The 22,649-nt window shown below is 38.4% G+C and overlaps 1 protein-coding gene across 50 annotated transcripts in view; it reads left to right on the forward strand.

The window, feature by feature from the left end:
- Positions 1 to 22,649, forward strand: part of SOX6 (SRY-box transcription factor 6) — a 719,879-nt gene that overhangs the window by 654,666 nt on the left and 42,564 nt on the right. For all 50 annotated transcript variants that reach the window (XM_086339827.1, XM_086339833.1, XM_086339855.1 and 47 more), the window contains one exon: positions 15,269 to 15,377. In XM_086339827.1, coding sequence (XP_086195953.1) covers positions 15,269 to 15,377 — 109 coding nt within the window. The remainder of the gene's footprint in view (positions 1 to 15,268; positions 15,378 to 22,649) is intronic.

Genomic DNA, 22,649 nt, shown 5'->3' on the forward strand with positions numbered 1-22,649 from the left:
ATGAGCATTTGGCATGTATGTGTTCTCACTCATGCCCCTCTCAAATGCATCATGTGGAGGCATCCTGTGCTACTGCTGCTGACTTGAGACATTCCAAGGAGGAATTCTACTTCTTCAGACTGAACTGCAGCATTCTTTTTCTCTTCAGTTCACCTCCTGATAAGAAACATGATATGAGACATGATTTGCCACTTCACATAGCAAATGACTAGAAATCTGTGTACAATCCCTTCTTAGTCCGAGCCTCACTCATTTCTGTGTCTTTTTCTAGCACCATTAAGCTAAACCAGGCTCCTATCTGGTGTTGATAAATAACTGGAAAATATTAGGTATCAGTAAAAACTATGAAAGTTCTTGAACTTGGTTTTAAAACTTAACTCTCTAATTTTCAAGAACTGAAAGAAATGAGGAAAATTCTAATTTCATTTACAACAGCTTTAGTTTATTAAATTTTTTCTACTACATCTCTCTCCCTAAGCACTTTTTCATTGTATAGCTAAAAATGATTTTTTCTAACTTACATGTCTTGGTTTCATCCTCTGAAATATTTGCACCAATTCCTGAAAAATGTTGTGACATTATTAGAGAAAAGTTGTTACTTTATTTTTTTTAAGAGATAGAAGACTATTATGGCTACATTTGGGAATTTTTAATTTGTATCTTATTTAGTCTGGTGTGCAATGTGACACCAGTTAATTGTATGTTACTTTGTAGTAACTACATGTTAACTCTGTTGGAAGTAATGGTAATTATACTGTAATTGATATCAGTTCTCCCACATCTTTGGAAAACCATACAATTAACACATATTGCCACAGTTGGGCACTATCTTTTGTCCTTTGTAATGCTGCCATGTTGGAGTACTATTTAGAATGGGGTCCTAAATATTTTCTTCTTCTTTAAACTCATTTTAAAAATTCCAATTTTAAACTATTTTAATTTTTAAGAAATGAAACATAGTTTCTAAATTTTAATTTTGCTTAATCTTGAAGAAAGATTCTTTCACAAATAATCAGACTGTCTTGGGTTATTTTTATTCTTTATTTGAAAAGGTGTTTGTGACTTCAGGGGACTTTATTAGTACTTTTTGTTTCATAAAAGGGGATACTAATAGAATGTACAAAATCTTGATGTTAAGGAGTTAGTTTTTCTGAAAAGAAGAGTTCTTCTTACCAGCAATCTTTGTATTTATGTTACTTTGCATTCAGACAAGAATGGATGCATTCTGTGCTGGTGCCACCGTGATGAATAGCAAACTAGGGACATATCATGCCAAATTTAGAGGAAACATTTTCCTTTGATTTTACTTTCCCCTTTGCCTTTCCCTTCCTTAAGGTCCCTTCCCTTTATCACTTTTGCCTGGTGGAGATGGAATTTCAGAAATAGCAAACAAATGCTTTCTGGCTAAGTGTGACCGTGGTTTGGTAGGTTTGTTTGACAAATGGATTATCTTTTGAGTGATTTTGTTGAGAATATGAATAATTGCTCAAAATTTTTTATGACATGCAAAGTGATTTTACTAATGTGTATTCCAGTGTGGGTGTCAGGAGTAAAAGAATTGAGTATCATAGAATTATAAGATTTCAGAGCTGGAAGAAACCATACAGATAAGTTGGTTCAGCTCCCTCGTTTTACAGGTTAAATTAATCAGTAGCTAGTATAGTTTGTCGGAGAAGGCAATGGCACCCCACTCCAGTACTCTTGCCTGGAAAATCCCATGGATGGAGGAGCCTGGTGGGCTGCAGTCCATGGGGTCTCGAAGAGTCGGACATGACTGAGCGACTTCACTTTCACTTTTCACTTTCATGCATTGAGGAAGGAAATGGCAGCTCACTCCAGTGTTCTTGCCTGGAGAATCCCAGGGACGGGGGAGCCTGGTGGGCTGCCGTTTATGGGGTCGCACAGAGTCGGACACGACTGAAGCGACTTAGCAGCGGCAGCAGCAGTATAGTTTGTAAAGAGCACTAGCAATACACAATAGTTAAGTGGAAGCAACAGGAGACTGGGAGTCTGTAGGCTAAGTGGTGTGAGGCTAAGAGGTGTGTCCTGGATCTGTTACCTGTCAGCTGTAGGATTTGGGGTAAGCATTCTCTGCTTCTTGGGCTCTGTGCTCTCTGAATGAAGAGGTCTTTACATTACATTTCCTTCCAGCACTAAAGCTTTTCCATACCCCCTATTTTTCTTTTTAAGATAAGTGTTATTTTTGTAGAACACATATTTCTTTAAATTATAGGAAAACCTCTTAGGAGATGTGATATATTTATATATCATAAATCAAAACAAATGCATGGTGGTAATACCTTATATTTTTCCATTTTTTGTGTTTATGTTTCTGAGGGAAAATTTTTTTAATTTATCAGTTTGTGAGCTAAAATTGAAATAGAAGGTATATTTTTGAAGAAAATATTCTTTCTTGGTTTATATAGCTTTGATGTCTTTAACTTGAATAAACTGCACCTGTGTTTCCACAAACAATATTAAAAAGTACACATTGTAAATTGAGTAGGTATCTGAAATTAAGACCTAGATTTGAAGAAATAAAATTCCCAAGATAATTTTTTGGACAAAGACATTTGCTTAGCTAGTCATTTATTTTATTGTTATACTCTTTATTCATGTGATAAATGTTAGTATAATAAATTCTCACTGGTGGTTTAAGTGGAGATAAAATTCTCCAGTTTTTAAATCATGTATTTTATTTTAATAGACGTTTGTATGGTTTTACAATGGAACTTTTTGTGAACTTGTTATTGAAACAAATAATCAGAGAATATTCAGGAACAAATATGTATCATGTTCTGTATAGGAATAAAAAGTTGGAAACCACATGTGAGTAGGAGTTGGGCTACCACACAACTGGATTTGCTTAAATCTGAACACTTTATAACTCTACTTGGGAGTTGCAAACTTATAAATAACCTTGCAATTGGTTAAAACCATATTAGAACCATATGAATGAGACAGAAAGCATAGGCACTATAATCCTGATGAAACTAATTTAACTCGGTGGCTCCCAAGCCTAAAACGATCTCATGTCTTCAGAGTTAATGCGACTTTATCATTTATCATCTGATGATCAGTGACAAGCATCTAAGTGTATGTTACAGGAGATATACAGGATACTGTCCTTGCCAGGGGTGTGGAGAGAGAACTTGCTTAGCTTGGTGTACTCTTCAAATCCTGAGGGGAATTTGTCATACATCATTTGAGAATGTTTTTGAAAGCTCCATAAAACATATCCATGAGAAGTTCTGCAGACACTAGCCCATTTCAGAAGGCATGTGCTGCATGCTTCTGTGCGTATAGGATACAATCCTAGCTGGAGATAGAATCAAGAGCCACTTTCCCTCCCCCAAGGAACTTACTGTCCAGTGGCAGGTATGAGTCTCCTGACAGGCGACCTGAACTTTGTCAGTCTTTACTGATTCTGTGTCTTGCCTCAAGCATTAGTTTCTGGAGTTTTGAAAACTTTTGCCCTAGCCAGCCCTTACAAGTCTTTTCTCCCCTAAAGGGAGAACTCTCACTTTTGATGAATTCTGGCTAGCTAGCTCTAGCTGTCAAAAGATAGAATCACTCCTAGATCCTAATGGCAAAAACTTCTAAAGAATTGTTGCTGAGGCTAGTAGGATCTCATGTCTAAAACTTGTTGCCTTATTCCTTTGATACAAGAGGCAGAAGTTGCCACTGTATTATTGCTAGTTTGCTGGGGCTTCCATAACAAAATACCACAGATTGGGTGGCTTAAACCACAGATATTTTTTCCTAACAATTCTGGAGTCTCGGAGTCCAAGATCAAGACTCTGGAAGAATTGTTTTCTGCTGAGGTCTCTCTCCTTTGCTTGCAGACGTCCGTCTTCTCACCGTATCCTCACATGGCCTTTCCTCTGTGAGCACACATCTCTGGTGTCTTTCTCTATGTCCTAATCTACACCTTTCGTAGGTACACTAATCAAATGGGATTAGGTCCACCACAATGGCCTCATTTAAATTTAATTACCTCTTTAAAGCCCCTGTCTTTAAACATGGGCCACATTTGGAGGTACTTGGGGTTAAGGCTTCAACACATGAATTTTAAGAGAATGCAGTTCAGCCCTTAACAGCCATCTTTGCTTAGCTTGGCCATTCCCAAACTCTTGTGAAATTATTTCCTTTTATGATTACAATACCTAAAGAACCCCCTTGATCAAATTCTTTATGTCTCTCTTTATGTAGCTTCATCTGGATTATCTTCCCTAGAGGTTTTCTTGTTTCTCTAGAGGATTTAAACTGAAATTAGTATGATTTTGCTCAATGATTTATTCTATTGTATTTTCATAAAAGTATTGACGATATGAATTAATTCCAAGAATGAATTGCTAATGATGGATTGCTCAGAAATGGAAGACTGTAAGAAGAATGTTTGGAAATGGTTGTTACTGAGATTTTAGGGAAGATTTTTGCAGAGCCCTTTTGAATAGTAATAGCTAGGCAGATTTCCTATATTTCAGCACTAAGCCTACCCTGACCAGGAGATCACTCGATTGTTCAACTGATTTACATATCTTCCTTTGTATTTATGTACCTTTTAATCATCTCTGTCTCACTGTTTTCAAAAAAGATCTGAAAATAGTTTAATTTTAAAGTAAAATAAAAATGAAAAATGAGAAAGAAATAATTTAGCATTATCAGGATTTAGCAACCAACCAAAGTGCCTAGTATCATCATGAGAAGCTCTGATGCTCTAGTTAATAAGACGTGGACACAACATCTTGAGAAGTATGTTGGGGAGACTTGTAAACAGACATATAAACCAATAATTATAATGCATTTTTCAATAAACATGGTGTGATGGAACAAAATAGGGGAGCTGATGGAAGACAGTCAATAAAGGATTTTGTCCAGAAGAAATGCTTTAATTAGGCCTAGAGTAGGCTAACTATGATGCCATCCATAAAGGAAGGGCATTCTGTTAATAGAAGAGGGAATGGTATATGCAAATGTACAAGGGCAAAAAATATCGTAGCTTATTTAGGAAACTCCAAGAAATTCTGTCTTCTTGGAACAGAGGCACTAAATCAGAATGAGAAAGACATAAATCTGGTGAGGAGAGCAGCAGCCGGATCATGTAAGGGAATATGAGCCATGCAGAGAAGTTTGGTTCTCCTCCTGTAAATAGATGGCTTTCCTGGTGGCTCAGATGGTAAAGAATCTGCCTACAATGCAGGAGACGCGGGTTTGACCCCTGGGTTGGGAATCTCCCCTGGAGAAGGGAATGGCTACCCACTCCAGTATTCTTTCCTGGAGAATTCCATGGACAGAGGATACAATCCATGGGGTCGAAGAGTCAAACATGACTGAATGACTAACACAGCAAAAACATAGCATGTGGATAATGGGGAGTATTTGCAGGCTTATAAATAAAGGGAAAAAAGATCCAGGTACTACATAGTTTCTAAGGCTAAAATTTATATTTAATTCTCAGATGCTTAGCAACCAAGACAAAAATGAAAGCATCTTTGGTTTTGTGGTTGTGTTGTTGACACAGGAGCATGGATATCGGCCTTTAGATCAGGACACCATCTTCATTAGTGTTTAGCTTTGAAACATTTAGCAAACACTAATACTATATTTAACAGAAGTGGATATTTTATGAGCTGCTTTATATTTGCAAAGCACTCACATGTATAATCTCTTATTTAATCATCACAACCCTGCAGCATGTGCATTTTCTATTCCATTTTACAAATGAGGAAACTGGCTCAGAGATATCACATAGTAATTAAGTTGTAGAGTTATTATTCTAAATTCACCTCAGCCCAAATACCTACCTAAATTTTGGTTAAGTGACTTAAAATATAAAAAATTCCTTTTGAGCCTCTTCTCTTGCAAAACTGACAGCAATAATAATATTTTTCCTTGTAGTATTGGTGGGAACGTAAAAGGAAATAGTCATTGCAAAGAGCCTTGCCCTTAGTACATGATCAATAAATGACACCCTTTCCTACTTCCACCCCATTCATATCCTACAGAAGCAAACATGGTTGGAAAACTTGGGACTTAAATTATTCATGATTTCTAGCACACAGCTTGGTGTTAAGAGTATATTAAAAAGTAAAGAAATTAATAGTTTTAGCTGACAAAATGGTATTTAACAATGAAGTTTGTTACCTCACTTCTAACAGCCAGAGTCTTTTTTTATTGTGATAACTGACTCTGGGACCATCAAAATAACCCTGTGAAAGTAAATCCCACTGCCTCCAAAATAACTCTTTCCAAAAAAAGAATTGCCTTTTGAAAGTACATGTGGTTACTTTCTAAAATAAAGCTTTCATTTTCAGTCCTTCCTTAAATTACTACATTTTAATAAGGATGTAAAATAAATACTAATAAAGTGATAGCTTTGCAAGTCCATAAAAAGGAAATTACCTGTGTGCTTAAGTAGTGTGTCTTGAGAATCACATCATGGCAAGATATGTCCAGAGCTGGGAATTAGAGCAAGTCTTTCAGAGTAAGGCACAGACTTTCTCTCAACATTATACTTAGCACTGTTCTGTTTAGGAACAAACAGAACACCTTTTTATTTTCAAATGTATACTGCTTTTTAAGCCACACATTTGTGGTGGATAGTATCCTCTTTTGCCAGTGTTTTGTAAAGATTTTGCAAAGATGTGGGTGTTAAGCTGCAGAAATTCCAAGTCAGACTCAAAAACCTCTTTTTCATATTGTTGTATAATTAAATTGTATTCTTCTAGCATATTCTTCTAAAATGGCTCACTTCCCTCTTTTACAAAATATTTATGGACTTTTTCTGTATTTCCTTGTTTTGATGATTATTGCCCAAAGAGACATCATTAATACAATGTGGAGGGTTAAGTCTAAACATCTCTTACACAAACTTGAACTATTATAAAATTGGTTCTTCTTATGGAATTCCAGTTGAGCTATTCCAAATCCTGAAAGATGATGCTGTGAAAGTGCTGCACTCAATATGCCAGCAAATTTGGAAAACTCAGCAGTGGCCACAGGACTGAAAAAGGTCAGTTTTCATTCCAATCCCAAAAAAAGGCAATGCCAAAGAATGCTCAAACTACCGCACAATTGCACTCATCTCACATGCTAGTATGAGCTAGTTTTGAGCTAGTATGCTCAAAATTCTCCAAGCCAGGCTTCAGCAATATGTGAACTGTGAACTTCCAGATGTTCAAGCTGGTTTTAGAAAAGGCAGAGGAACCAGAGATCAAATTGCCAACATCCGCTGGATCATGGAAAAAGCAAGAGAGTTCCAGAAAAACATCTATTTCTGCTTTATTGACTATGCCAAAGCCTTTGACTGTGTGGATCACAATAAACTGTGGAAAATTCTGAAAGAGATGGGAATACCAGACCACCTGATCTGCCTTTTGAGAAATTTGTATGCAGGTCAGGAAGCAACAGTTAGAACTGGACATGGAACAACAGACTGGTTCCAAATAGAAAAAGGAGTTCGTCAAGGCTGTATATTGTCACCCTGTTTATTTAACTTCTATGCAGAATACATCATGAGAAACGCTGGGCTGGAAGAAGCACAAGCTGGAATTAAGATTGCCGGGAGAAATATCAATAACCTCAGATATGCAGATGACACCACCCTTATGGCAGAAAGTGAAGAGGAACTCAAAAGCCTCTTGATGAAAGTGAAAGAGGAGAGTGAAAAAGTTGGCTTAAAGCTCAACATTCAGAAAACGAAGATCATGGCATCCGGTCCCACCACTTCATGGGAAATAGATGGGGAAACAGTGGAAACAGTGTCAGACTTTATTTATCTGGGCTCCAAAATCACTACAGATGGTGATTGCAGCCATGAAATTAAAAGACGCTTACTCTTTGAAAGGAAAGTTATGACCAACCTAGATAGCATATTCAAAAGCAGAGACATTACTTTGCCAACAAAGGTTCGTCTAGTCAAGGCTATGGTTTTTCCTGTGGTCATGTATGGATGTGAGAGTTGGACTGTGAAGAAGGCTGAGCGCCGAAGAATTGATGCTTTTGAAATGTGGTGTTGGAGAAGACTGTTGAGAGTCCCTTGGACTGCAAGGAGATCCAACCAGTCCATTCTGAAGGGAGATCAGTCCTGGGATTTCTTTGGAAGGAATGATGCTAAAGCTGACACTCCAATACTTTGGCGACCTCACGTGAAGAGTTGACTCATTGGAAAAGACTCTGATGCTGGGAGGGATTGGGGGCAGGAGGAGAAGGGGACCACAGAGGATGAGATGGCTGGATGGCATCACTGACTCGATGGACGTGAGTCTCAGTGAACTCCGGGAGTTGGTGATGGACAGGGAGGCCTGGTGTGCTGCGATTCATGGGGTCGCAGGGAGTCGGACACGACTGAGCGACTGATCTGATCTGATCTGATTCTGTTTGAACACACTTGTACAAGGTGTTTTTTGATGTATGTGGATTAATCAATTCTGTGGGCTTGCAAAAACATGCAAATGTTTACGGACACTAACACTAAATGTTATGTAAGATGTATCGAAAAGGTGCAAGACAGTCCCTGGCTTGAAAAATCTTTTGATGCTGTTGTGGAAGAGTTGGAGGTGCACATGATCCAAAGCTCAATTCTTTAATATAACATGTAACTAGGGGCTAATTATACAGGGAAGGCTAGGGATTTTTGTGTATCAGAGTATAGACAGATCAGAGAGGTTACAGAGTTTATGAAGAACTTGGGCTTTACAGACTGAGGGATCAGTGCAAGAGGCTCTGCAGGAGAATCAGCAAGCCTGGAAGATTAACCAGGCAGAGAGGGGCAAGGAAAGCAGTGAGACAAATAGTACCGACCAGTTTGTATTAATATAAACAGAGGATGGGAAGGGGAGTCATGTGAGGGGAAAACTCTCGCAAGGAAGTCTTTACTTTTGAAAAAGAGTTTTCCAGGATTGGAAAGACACCAAAGCTTGGAGCTCGGATGAATGGGCAAACCCTTTTAGCGGGGCTAGTACTCAGCAACTTATACATAGTGGAAACTTTAAGGATAGATAATATCTCAGAATATTGTGGTGGCCTTCAGTTTAGTTCGGTTCAGTCGCTTAGTTGTGTCTGACTCTTTGCGACCCCATGGACTGCAGCACACCAGGTTTCCCTGTCCATCACCAACTCCCGGAGCTTGTTCAAACTCATGTCCATAGAGTCAGTGATGCCATCCAACCATCTCATCCTCTGTTGTCCCCTTCTCCCCCTGCCTTCAATCTTTCCCAGCATCAGGGTCTTTTCAAATGAGTCAGTTCTTCTCATCAGGTGGCCAAAGTATTGGAGTTTCAGCTTTAGCATCAGTCCTTCCAATGAATATTCAATTGATTTCCTTTAGGATGGACTGATTGGATCTCCTTGCAGTCCAAGGGACTCTCAAGAGTCTTCTGCAACACTGCACTTCAAAAGCATCAATTCTTTGGTGCTCAGCTTTCTTTATGGCCCAACTCTCACATCCATACATGACTACTGGAAAAAGCATAGTTTTGACTAGATGGACCTTTGTTGGCAAAGTAATGTCTCTGCTTTTTAATATGCTATCTAGGCTGGTCATACTTTTCTTCCAAGGAGTAAGTGTCTTTTCATTTCATGTCTGAAGTCACCATCTGCAGTGATTTTGGAGTCCCCCCAAATAAAGTCTCTCACTATTTCCATTGTTTCCTCATCTATTTGCCATGAACTAATGGGACTGGATGCCATGATCTTAGTTTTCTGAATGTTGAGTTTTATGCCAACTTTTTCACTCTCTTTCACTTTCTTCAAGAGGCTCTTTAGTTCTTCGCTTTCTGTCATAAGGGTGGTGTCATCTGCATATCTGAGGTTATTGATATTTCTCTGAGCAATCTTGATTCCAGCTTGTGCTTCATCCCACTCAGCATTTCTCATGATGTACTCTTCATATAAGTTAAATAAGCAGAACAATAAACAGCCTTGATGTACTCCTTTTCCTATTTGGAACCAGTCTGTTGTTCCATGTCCAGTTCTAACTGTTGCTTCTTGACCTGCATACAGATTTCTCAGGAGGCAGGTCTGGTTGCCTGGTATACCCATCTCTTTAAGAATTTTCCACAGTTTGTTGTGATCCACACAGTCAAAGACTTTGGCATAGTCAATAAAGCAGAATAGATGTTTTTCTGGAACTCTCTTGCTTTTTTGATAATCTAACGGATTTTGGCAATTTGATCTCTGGTTCTTCTGCCTTTTCTAAATACAGCTTGAACATCTGGAAGTTCACAGTTCACATACTGTTGAAGCCTGGCTTGGAGAATTTCGACCATTACTTTGCTAGTGTGTGAGACGAGTGCAATTGTGCAGTAGTTTGAGCATTCTTTGGCATTGACTTTCTTTGGGATTGGAATGAAAACAGTGGCCATTGCTGAGTTTTCCAAATTTACTGGCATATTGACTGCACTTTCACAGCATCAGGCCTTAGAGAATTTCTATTTATAATGCATGTATTTGTTACTTCTCTTAGAAAACTGCTTAAGGAATACACAGAAAGATGGCTAGTAGCACTGTAGTATTAATTTTCTCTGCTAAAGTCCTTATTATCACAGATTTGAATGGTTTTAAAGATTCTTTAGTATTTAAATATTTATTTTAAGATATGTCAGCAAAATTCTTATTAACTTAAAAAATATTCATACCAAAATCCCTATGTAAGAGGTAGGTGTTTCTAAATTTGTGAGTACATGAGCATAGAATTTTCTGCTTGCAGTCTTCTAAATACAAAAGTATAATATATATATAATGTGCATGCATTATAATAAAATATTTGTATAAAAAATATATGCAAATATTATATGAACAGAACATCTGAGGGCTAGTGTAAAGTATACTAATTATAATGTAACTTACATGTGAAAGTAACATGATATTATTTTTTACCCATTTTAACTGCAATGTTAAGTAATGGCCTCTTAGGTGCATGTTCTGTGCCTGTTATGGATGAGCTCGTATTCAGATATTCTTTGTAAAAGAGCTCTGAATGCAGCTTAGTAAAGTGCCTCTCATTTCAACCATTGGAATAAAATGTATCACATCATTGTCCAGCCATGTCTGCTTGTCAAATGAAATATTATTTGTAAGGCAACAAACAAAAAGCCTCTCTCAGCATGTGCAGCTTTACACTTCGGTTTGTGGAAAGGAGGACCATGTTGAAATCGTCTGAGGTGTGGTACAGGGTGGTCAGTCTCGGAAATCCAGGGGGAGGGTGCCCAGCACATTGCTACCTTTCGTGTGTTGTTTTTCAGGAGATGGCTGAAATCAGTCATCTCGCATATGGTTTGAAAAAGGCCTGTCTCGCTGGCAAGCAAACTGTTATTTAAGTATACAATCCACTCTACTACTGAAACAGTTTTGCCAAACTTATCCAAGTATTCTCACATGCTTAAAGATGGTATAAATATCATTTATTGCCAGCAGTTTTCTTCAGACTATATGGAATGTCTTCCTGCTGCCTGATCTAAGTGTCCCAGTTTACATTATGGCCTTTACTGCCTCTGTTTGATGGAGTGATCAGTAAAAATTTAATGACACTATAAAATAATAAAAATGTCATTAATTTACCACGGATCTTGGATGCAGTGGTTGTAAAGTTACATTAATAAACAGAATATTTTTTACAACAAAAAGCATTGTTACGTGGGAACGTATAAATAACACACATAAATTTAAGAGCAATTTTACTGTTAGCACACACATTATTATGGAATAGCCAATAAGTGTATAAAACATAGTATATAAAATTTTATTAAAATATACTGTGCACATCAAAAATTCAGCTTTTATCTAAGTGCAAAGAAAAGCCATTATTGTGTGCTTACTGTTTCATTGCTGTTCTTTCCCCATATCACAATTTTACATTTGTTGCCAGTAAGAGGAAGTTGATTTTTTTTTTCCCTAGATGAAAACAAACCTCTTATTTTTTAGCTACCCCAAATTCATTCTCCCTCTCCACCGATGCAAAGACAGAATTGATCAATCTTGCTGCGGCAGGAAGGGAAAAGTTGCTAATTTAATGCAAAGTTAAAAATAATGCCTGAGGAGTTGAATGGTTTGTTCAGTGACTCTAGAAATAAGGGATAATAATGCAGCAGTCTATCTGTCATCAGTGAGGCTGCCCCGTCATTGACTCCGATAATATGTGAAGATGATGGATGCTACCGTCTTGTGGCTTGTAACATTTAACATTCATCAGCTCTCACTAAAGGGGGCTTTATCATTTAAATATCTTTATTTAATATGCAACATCTACCTCATACATCATAATTTCAAAGCACTTAGAGAGCCAACAGTCCTACAACACAGCAGAGCTGACTTTAATTTTTTTCAATAACTTTTATGTTGCTTGCATGTTTGTGACTGACAATGCATAAGTAAGTGTCTGATCATATCGCTGCATGTAAAATGCGCGTTTCACTGTCATCATGAAGACTGGGGATTTTTCCTGCCTGGGGGGTTGAGATTAAAATTAGCATTGAGGTGTTTTGTTTATATCTCCAAAATATCTACTTGGGAACTATATACCTCGTGAAAACTTGTTCAAGTGCACGGAAAACTTACAGTTAAGAGCTTGCCACCCATCGTCTGCCTTTCCGAATGGGGACATACCCATTGGCTCTTAATGGCCAGAAGTTGAGGGCCTCTTGGAACTAAAGAATCTTTAAACTTCTCTCTATGCCCATGTCCACATCCTGTATTTACTAGGCTCGTGTTCAACCTCACTGGTAAAATCTTTGCTTAGCTCAGCTGCCCTGAGCTAACTTGTAGACATCAGACCCTCTTATCTTATGGTTATGTGGCTGGCAAATAAATATTCTGAGCTATTCTTTGAAGAAAAGAAGGAAATCTTCTGGGAGACTAGGTTGAAATTTATATGAAAGGGCATGGCTTTGCAGGGTCCTTCTTTAATCTCAAACACAAATGCTTAATATTACCAAATATAAAATGCAGCCCACTGCCCAAAACAATTTTTATCATTGATTTATTTTCTGCCTATTTAACAAGCGTTTCATGGGATATTCTTCCTTGACTTCTATTCTGTCAAAATATTGATATTTTATAAGGAAACTATCTTTGCCATAGATTATTTTTTCAATGAAGTCAGAGAAATGTATGACTTCAAAGACACTGAGAATGTGTTGTTGAATGTTCTGAATGTTTTTTGTTATGATTAAAAACAAGCTGATACTACTGAATTGTGAGAGCACTTCATTTTTTATAAAAGAAAAGATATTATCATCATGTAAGCTTTGTTGTCTTAGGATTTTACAAACCATGGCATGTAATTTTCCCTCTTCTCCTTCCTTGTCAAAATATTGATATTCTTTCAGGAACTTTATGATTTTATTTTTTTTTTACTGAGAATATTTTCCGGTAAAATCAAAGAGAATGAATGACTAGGAAGGTACTTGAAATATGCATATTGATAGATAGCATGGTCTGTTGATTTTCAGAGAAAGTTGCTTTTCCCCCCATGAAAATACGCTAAAGGTTGTTCTTCCAAGAAGATTGCAGGTGTCACATCAAAACTCCCTTTGCATTTAGCATAGGGAAAGCATTCACATGCAAATATTTGAGATGCGAAACAATGTGATAAAACAAAGGTTGAATATTTTGCTGTCCCTGGTACTCCTCATCTTCACTTTCTTTTGCTTCACATCATAACAACCAAAAGTGCTACTCAGTAATCCAAATTGGCTGATTAAAAGCAGCTGTCCTCCCGGCAACAGTGTGCGCAACTCCCATACGGCTTGTGGTTGCGTTTTGTTGTGGCCTGCATCTGGATAATTTGTTCTTGTGCAGCAGTGTTGTCGCATAAGAAGATATTGGGGAACCATACTTAATTTGCTTTTTATTTTCACTTTTTTTTAAAATAAGTGTCATGTTTCAGAGGTTTCCCCACATACCACTTTTGTTAACTAGTTAGTATTACCCAGCTGGGGAAATTCATGATTATAATTTTGTTGCCATCTTTCATAGAAATGGTGCTAGATTAAAGCAAGGTTTATACTGTATTTTCTTCCAACACAGATTTCAACATTACATGATGAAGGGGAACTGGAAGACTTCCTGCACAATTTGACTGATGGGAATTAATTATAGAAATATAATGATATTCAAAAATAATCATATTAGAGAGCACAAATGTAGTGAGGCTGTACAAATGAGACACAGCCTCTATCAAGTAATTGTATGTTTGCTCTTTAAGAATATTTCCAAGTTTCTAAACATCTTACAGAAGAGAACACTCAGAGTGTTTCCATCTAATGCCGAACATGCTCAGTACAGAACTAGGTCATTGAACAATAGACTGAACAGCAATCAGCACTCTACTGCTGCATAATGCATTAAGTATAACATGCAGGAACCATTCCCGGAGCTGGAAGCTGCTATTTCATGTCTGTAAATTCAAGCTGACATGACATTTAATATTGTTTCATAGTAATGAACAACAAGGTTTCATTCATTCATAAGCACAACACAAAGCCAAGTTTGAGTCTGGAGAGAAACAAGGAGGAGAGAAGGAGACACGTGCTGTTTTTCTGCAGACAAGAACACCATGTTAATGCTGGTCAATGAGCTCTCTGCTACTGATCCAGAGAGCGACAGAAGGAGAGCTCATTGTGATGCTTCAGTCTACTGCTCCTAGAAGGACAGGTTAACAAGTAGAACACCTTTGGGTTTTCCTAGTGTAATGGCAGAAGTGTTTAACTTTCCTGACTCAAGGGCTGGCGGAGAGTGGTGTCCTGCTTCTCACTTACCAGGAAGTTACAGTTCAAACTCCTAAACAAAATACAGTATCAGCGCCGTCATCTAGTCTGCCTGCTTTGAAATATTTGTTTTTGAAATCTTCTTGCCTAAAATTCTGATTTGTATTTTTCCAGGAGTACCAATGCAAACTCTGATCTCTAAATGGGAAATTTCCCCTCCCCATTGAATAACAGTATATATTCTAATGGAAACTGCTCTTTCAAATTTTGTGCTTTTGGCTCACACCTTTCAGTTGCATTCCTTTTAGATTACTGGAACAAATCCAACCAAGAGAAGATGTGCAGTGCAGCCCTGGCAGGTTTCCTGCCACAGATGTCCTTTCCTTAGAGCTACTATGGTTTAGGTGCTGTCAGCACTTCCTGAAAGGTTTTCTGAGTTCCAGTTGGTCAGAAATGATGTTTGTAAATTCAAGTTTCATCCATTAAGCAAGATAGACATTGGAAGGAAAAAGTGGCTGCTTTGGAAGCTAGAATAAGTCTCTGGTTATTCTTTCCTCTAGGAAAGAACACGCTTTGAAAATTTGGGGCCCCAGTTAACAGGAAAGTCAAGTGAAGATGGAAAGCTGGGCCCAGGTGTCATCGATCTTACCCGGCCAGAAGATGCAGAGGGTGAGTGGCTTTTCTGTAGCTCTTTTCTGCTGCTCTGTGTGTCTCTAGAGGTGCGCCCGAGTTAGATATAGGATCTTTATGGTCTTTCTTGGAAGTAACCAGATCAATTTTCTTGGCAAAACAGAAGAAATGTTAGTCTTCATTGTGTGTTACAGTTGAGGAATTTGAAATTCATGTAGATCCTGTTACTGAACACAGAGCAAAAAGAACTTTCTACATTCCATTGAACAACAAAATTCTGTTTCAACCACCTCAAGACTTCCTTATTTATTTATTTTTTTTAGGGACAAACTTACAAAGAAGGATTTTTTTTTTAACCCCCATACAAATGATTCCCAGGTGCAATCAAACCCTTCTGGAAACTAAATGATAGTATGAAGCAGATCTGGTGTAAAATTAATAATTGCTGGGGCAAGGCCCAGCCTGTGTCTGGATTCTAACCTTCACAAAGTCTTTTGACAATCTGGATGGTAAAGACCAGCTTTACTCTCAACGTGTTTATCCCCAGCAGTATCAATGCCTGTCCACTCCTCTTTCCTTTTTGTTTGTTTGTTTTAAATGCACAAGCAGCGAATCAGCAGAAATTGCTCCCCAGAGGCTGGGTACAATTTATGAGTTAGGTCAGCACTTCAGTAGTAATGTTGCCTTGTTATTTACTGTGTCATCACAGAGTAGGGGCTGGTTTTCCCTTTAGCTGTGCCTTTGGCAGAATCCCTCCCACCAGTCAGAGAAGATTAATTTGTTCTCTTCAGAGTAACACAATACTTCACCCATCTCGGGTCCCAGCTAAAGTCCTTTAGCTTGAGGGGAAGAATCTTACTGTTATCCCTTTTACTGGTATGATTTCTTCCAGGACCCTAATCCCTTGAAAATGTATAAAGACTTTTCATAGCAGCATCTGAACTAGGCATGGCTTTTAGTGATGGTTGGAGCCATCCTAGGCAGTTCAGAAATCCCTGGCATGAGCACTAAGGGATGGATAGTATCAGACATTAGGAAGCACTCCAGAGAGTTTTCAGATGGCAGGTTCTTCATACCAATGCTAAGTCACTTCAGTCGTGTCTGACTCTGTGTGACCCCATAGACAGCAGCCCACCAGGCTCCCCCATCCCTGGGATTCTCCAGGCAAGAACACTGGAGTGGGTTGCCATTTCCTTCTCCAATGCATGAAAGTGAAAAGTCAAAGTGAAGTCGCTCAGTCGTGTCCGACCCTCAGCGACCCCATGGACTGCAGCTTACCAGGCTCCTCCATCCATGGGATTTTCCACCCAAGAGTATTGGAGTAGGGTGCCATTGCCTTCTCCATATAGAAGAGACTAATATTTAATGGAAGTCCTGGAGACAGGGTGTTAAACTCTGATTGGTTTGTGCATGTGTGAGAACAGGGAAGGAAGGAAAGAGAAAGGAAGAGGAGGAGGAGGGGGAGCAGAAGAGGAGGAATAAGGAGGACTCAAAAGCAGAAATCGCTCACTGTCTTTCATGAAAAATGTGTACTGAGAGCAGAGTGACACTGAAATTTTTATAGGCACTTAGAGATACAGGGTTCCCCCCCTCCCGGTGAGGACTAAGGTTCGGTGGTTTAGGGAGTCAGTTATTCAGATGTGGCCCATCTCAATTTTGTTGGAAGATGATGCTGTAGAGTACCTCATTTTTGACTAGACACAATGAAATAATACTTTTCATCACTTTGGAGTATTCAGTCTGTTCTTTTTTTTTTTTTTGGTAGACTAGGAGTTAGAGAATTCTACCACCTTATCCTTGTTCTGAGTTTTCTTAATGTCATTCATCTTTCTTCACTTAGTGTCTTAACTGTGTTGTTTAGTTGCTCGGCTGTGTCCGAATCTTTATGATGACATGGACTGTGGCATACCTGGTGTCCCTTCTTAACTGTACAATAGGTATAAAGTCATTTGCCTTTCAGTAATGTTAGTAATCTAATTGATGATATCATATGCTTGGTAAGTTAAAAATCATAGTCAGAGTTATTAACGATTATGAAAAGAAAAAATAAAAGGCTTAACTGTAGAGAAACATATTATGTAGAAGCTTCTTTGGAACTTCCATTCAATTCAAACACAGATTGTTTGGATTCAAGCTAATTTCCTAATTACTATGCTTTTTTTAAACAAACATTTATTAAGCATTTATATTCCAGAGAACGTGCTAAGCTTTTAACCCATATTTTCTCATGTAAATCATATACAACTATGTAAAGAAGGTTTTTTTTCCCCATTTTACAGATGAGAAAATTGAGGCTGAGAATAGTTAAGTAACTTGCCACAGGTCATATAGATAGTAAGGGCAGAGGTGAGAGTTGATCCTAGGCAAACTGACTCCAGAACCCAAGCTGTTAAAGTACTGTGCTCTCCTGCACCCCTTGTATATACAGATGCATAAGTGGTGCCTTCATTTTTCTGAACAAACTCCTTGTGACCTTTCTCAGTATGGCCCATTTCCTCTCCCCTAAATATAGCAAGTCATGCCATGCGCCCGCTCTCGTGTTACTCTGTCACACATAACAGCACTGCCTGATGAGTGTAATAGTAGAAGGCCTGTAGTGGCCCAGGAGCTTAAGGAGCGTGTGAAAACCTCCCTTCAGAAGCTTGCCCAGAGTTGCCATTGAGACCTCGTGTGCTTTTGGGGGACTGTGAGTTCATGAATGGAGTCAAGTTACCTGCTCTAATACCGACAGAAGTGGAGCGCCTTTGTGAGGACTGCTGGGATGGGTAGCAGCCTTCTGCTGACTTCAGGATATTTCCTGGCATCTGTTCAAGCGCAAGCTGATTGCAAAGCCTGCTGGAGTTTCAGCTCATATTAAAGTCAGAGTAGATAACAGGTACACATAATACTTTCTCCACTTCGCTAGTAAGAAGGAACTGAAGTGAAAGAATATTAAAAAATGTATTCACTCTTTCATTCAATCTTGGTCTAAAAACAAACAAACATTTCTTGAGTGCCTGTTCTGTGTGCCTGTCCCTGAACTACACATTGGATAAACCAAAGGAAGCAAAAGAAATATGTTCCTGACCTCCTAGAACTTAAAGTATAGTGAAGGAAGATGGAAGATTAAAAGGGAAATGCATAGATAATAAGGCAGATATAATTATCACTGAGAAAAGTATTAAGAAGATCAAGACTTCTTTGTTCCCCATAGAGGTTCAGAGTGGAAGCTACTTAGGTAAGCTCCACTGCCAAGTGAGTTTTAAGCTCTGGCTCAGGATGCCATCCCTTCTTTGTCCACACATGATCTGGCTTTGAACAGTTGAGATATTTTTCCAGCTTTATTGAGATATAACTGACATATAACCTTGGTACAAATTTAAGGTATAAACTGTGATGATTTGAAAACACATATATATTGGGAAATGATTACCACAATAAGGTTAGTTAGCACCTCTATACCTCACAAATTATCTTTATTTGATGAGAAAATTAAAAACCTACTCTCTTAGCAATTTTCAAGTGTATAGGCAGTAGTTTTAACTATAGTCACCCTGCCATATATCAGATCCCCAGAGCTTATTCATCTTATAACTGGAAGTTTATACTCTTTGAACAATATCTTTCCATATCCCCTTCCTCCCAGTCCCTGGAAATCACCATTCTATTCTCTGTTTTTATGAGTTTAGCCTCTTTTGATTCCATGTATGTGTGAGATCATATAGCATTTGTCTTTCTTGTCTGACATCATTTAGCATGTGCCTTCAAGGTCATCCATCTTGTTGCTAGTGGCAGGGTTTTCTTTTTTTATGGATGAATAATATTTTTATCACATTCAAAAGTATAAATGTATTGTTTTCTATGTCTTGGCTATTGTGAATAATGCATAATGGCAGTTTTAAGGGGCTCTCCCCTTCCTCTGGGGCTTCGCTGGTAGCTCAGATGGTAAAGAATCTGCCTGCAATGCAGGAGACCCAGGTTCGATCCCTGGGTTGGGAAGATCCCCTGGAGAAGGAAGTGGCTACCCACTCCAGTATTCTTGCCTGGAGAATCCCAATGGACAGAGCAGAGGAACCTAGCGGGCTACAGTCCGTGGGATTTCAGAGTCAGACACGACCGAGTGACTAACATCCCTTCCTGTGCTTTCACCCCATTCTCCTGTGTGGCATCTGAAGTGACTAAAGTAAGCCTGGCTTCACAGGACAATGTCTGCCAGTTGTGAAAATGCCAATATCACTTAGTAAGCAATTTGTAGATCTGCTTCATAGCTTTGAGCATAGAAGCAGCAGGGAAAGGTCACCAAAAGAGGCAGCTGTGCATGTGTATTAACCACTCATCAAAATCAAATGACAAAACCGTAAGCCAAGAAAACAGAAATTAAAAATATAAAAGGCAAATGTCTTCAAAATTTTATTTTTAAAGTCCAGCTGTTATTTGGCTTGAATATGACAAGACAGCATTTCTTGTTCACCATGATATTTATAAAACTACAAACTCATAGTGCTGGGGGCTTAGGAAACGTGTTTAAGGTCTTGTTATACTTTGGAGCATTTGATGGCTTTGTTTGTATTGAACTCACAAAATTTGTTAGCTCCTATGTAGGGCATGTAAGGAAGAAAGGACTCAATTAATTGAGTCTGTCACCATGTATTAAGAATGACAAACAGATGTTTAATTTTTTATGGACTTTTGGCATTTCCCCACTCCTGTTCTCCTTAGGCAAGAGTGCAGTTCTTATCCCAACCCTACTAATTTCAGGGTTGCAAAGTATAGTAGAAAGGGCTCTGGTCTGGTTATTGGGAAATTTGGACTAAAGTCCTTTGCTAAATAGAGGCAAATAAGTGACCAATGCCTCTGGGCTTAACTTTGTCTTTTAAAGGAGGTATGTTGGATTCTGTTATCTCTAGCGGTGTTGCTGTAGGTGTCGCTCAGTTGTGTCCTACTTTTTGCAACTCTATGGACTGTAGCCTGCCAGGCGCCTCTGTCCATGGGAATCTCAGAGGCAAGAATACTGGAGTAATTGCCATGCCCTCCTCCAAGGGATCTTCCCAACCCAGGGATCGAACCCACGTCTCTTATGTCTCCTGCATTGGCAGGACGGTTCTCTACCACTAGCGCCACCTGGGAAGTCCTCCATTATTTCTAGGGTCCCCTCCAAATGCAAGATTGCTATTACGGTCTTCATGAAACAGAACGTGATTCTTATAAGAAAGGTGATCTGTCCACAATAGCTTTCATTTAGTTTTTCTTTCTTTTTTTTCAGAGAAATAAAAGAGGAGACCAGTACCTTTGGGAGTGTATTTGCTCCACTTCCTGAATTGAATTTTTGAGTCCCTTGATCTTTTCTATTAATGAGAAGATCTCTCTGGTAGTATTTCCCAGTTACTTTCACAGGTGGACGCTCCCTTTCTCTTTTCCTTCTCTTCCCCCAGCAAAAATAGTGGTAGCTTGCCTCTTTATTTTTTTTTTTTTAATGTATTCTTTACATTCTGTTTCTTCTCTCTCATACACTTTTATTTTTTCTGTTTTTTTTTTTAAATAGCTTAGATAAGAAAACATTCTTCTAACACTTCTTTTAATTCTTGAATTTAATTACCATGTCCCAGTCGCAGAGGGAGGCCACACCTCATTTTGACGTGGAGCATAGTGGAATATGAGCTCTAAAAGGGATGAACTCTGAGAGTGATTATCATTAGGCAGGCTTTTGGGCCCTGGATTGGAACTGTAATGATGTGCTGTCCTCCATGTATTAAAAACTTGCATTGATTTGAATGGAAATGGATACGTGCACCAAGAATAGCCCCTTTTAGAAAACAGTTGCTCTCAGATTTGCTTAGAAAGGTTTTATAGATTTGTACTGAATTTGTGAGTTGGATCCAAGCCAAAATGGCCTTAACCCTCTGAAAGCTTCATTTTTTTGTGTGAACTTCTGATTGCTTCTAAGTTTTAAATCTCGATAGCTTTATTTTTGTCAACCTAAGCTCTCTGTTTATAGACAAATAACAGAGACTGCAACTTTTCCTTTTTCCTTAAAAAATGTACCACTTAATGTGAATGTCTTCTCTTAAAAATCCTGCTTACCCTTTGATCCATACTTTGGGAAATCTCTGAAGCTTTTCTCATTTCCTTTCTCTTCCCTGGATCTTTACTCCTGGCAGAGAAGGAGGATTGACTTGATGATACAGGGCTCATCCAAGGCAGCAGAGGCAAACCAGAATATAATCTAGGGATGGATTTAAAGGCTACATCTGCTTATACTTTGGAATGTAAGGGTCATTATTAGTTCAAGCCCACCAGATATAGTGGTGGGCTTGTTATGTTGTTCACATAACAACACTTAGATTCTCAGAACTGGAATAAAGGAGAGACATGTAATCAGAGTGACAATTCCATCCAAGAAATCCCTTTCTATATCCCTGACAAGTAGTCATCTTACTTCTGTTCAAATGTCTCTAATAGTCTAATGACAGAAAACAGACTACTTCTTGAGAACTCACTCTAGTTCTAATTATTAATTCTTTGTTATTTGTCTTTGCTTTTTTACAACTTCTATTCATTGGTTCTAGTCTTACTTTTGGATTCCAACAAGATGAGGCCTACAATTTCTCCATAAGACACTCCTTCAGATATTTCCTAAAGGGTTAGGAAACTCAACTTCCATTTGTTCCCTTCTAAGTAAGTCACGTTCTTTTCCTGAATTTTCTCATCTGTAGTTGAAGAAGTTTGTCTAGGTAATTTTTAGTTTACAATTCTTTAACGCTTTTTCCTACCACCATACAATTGAAATCATTCACCTTAAGTCAGCCAGAATGTAACAAGTGTAAAATAAGGACCACGTCATCTTCAATATAAGTGAAATTATCATTGAAATATACCAGAGATGAGATGTCTTTGTCCAAGAAGGTATCTAAGTACTAGACTGTATACCAGGAATAAAAGATGGGGAACTATACATATTAAAATTTTTTAAAAATTCAGGTAAATGAGAAGGGAGTGCTAGCCAGAACCTTGCTATGGACTTCCTGGTCTGGCCTTCCAGAGGTTTCCAGGCATCTTAGAGAAATAAATAGGCAAAGAAGTCTATATGGAGCCAGCAGGCTGAGGTCTGAGGCCAGGATGTGTGGCCAGGGAGACCTAGGACATGGTGAAGACTAACAGCCACAAAGGCTGGGAGATAAGCAGAGATCAAAAAGCCCTCGGCTTTGGACTAAGTCTGTGGTATGAGTATCACAAAAATGTATTTTACTGTGGATATAAACGGTTTTAGAGGATCCTGTGCACCAGTTTATATCAGCACTATATATAAAGTGCAGCTCTCTTAAACAAGCAAAT

Source organism: Bos grunniens, chromosome 15 (genome assembly GCF_055505025.1).
Source record: "Bos grunniens cultivar Pamir isolate PY7600 chromosome 15, Bosgru_T2T1.0, whole genome shotgun sequence".
Classification (NCBI taxonomy): Eukaryota; Metazoa; Chordata; class Mammalia; order Artiodactyla; family Bovidae; genus Bos; species Bos grunniens.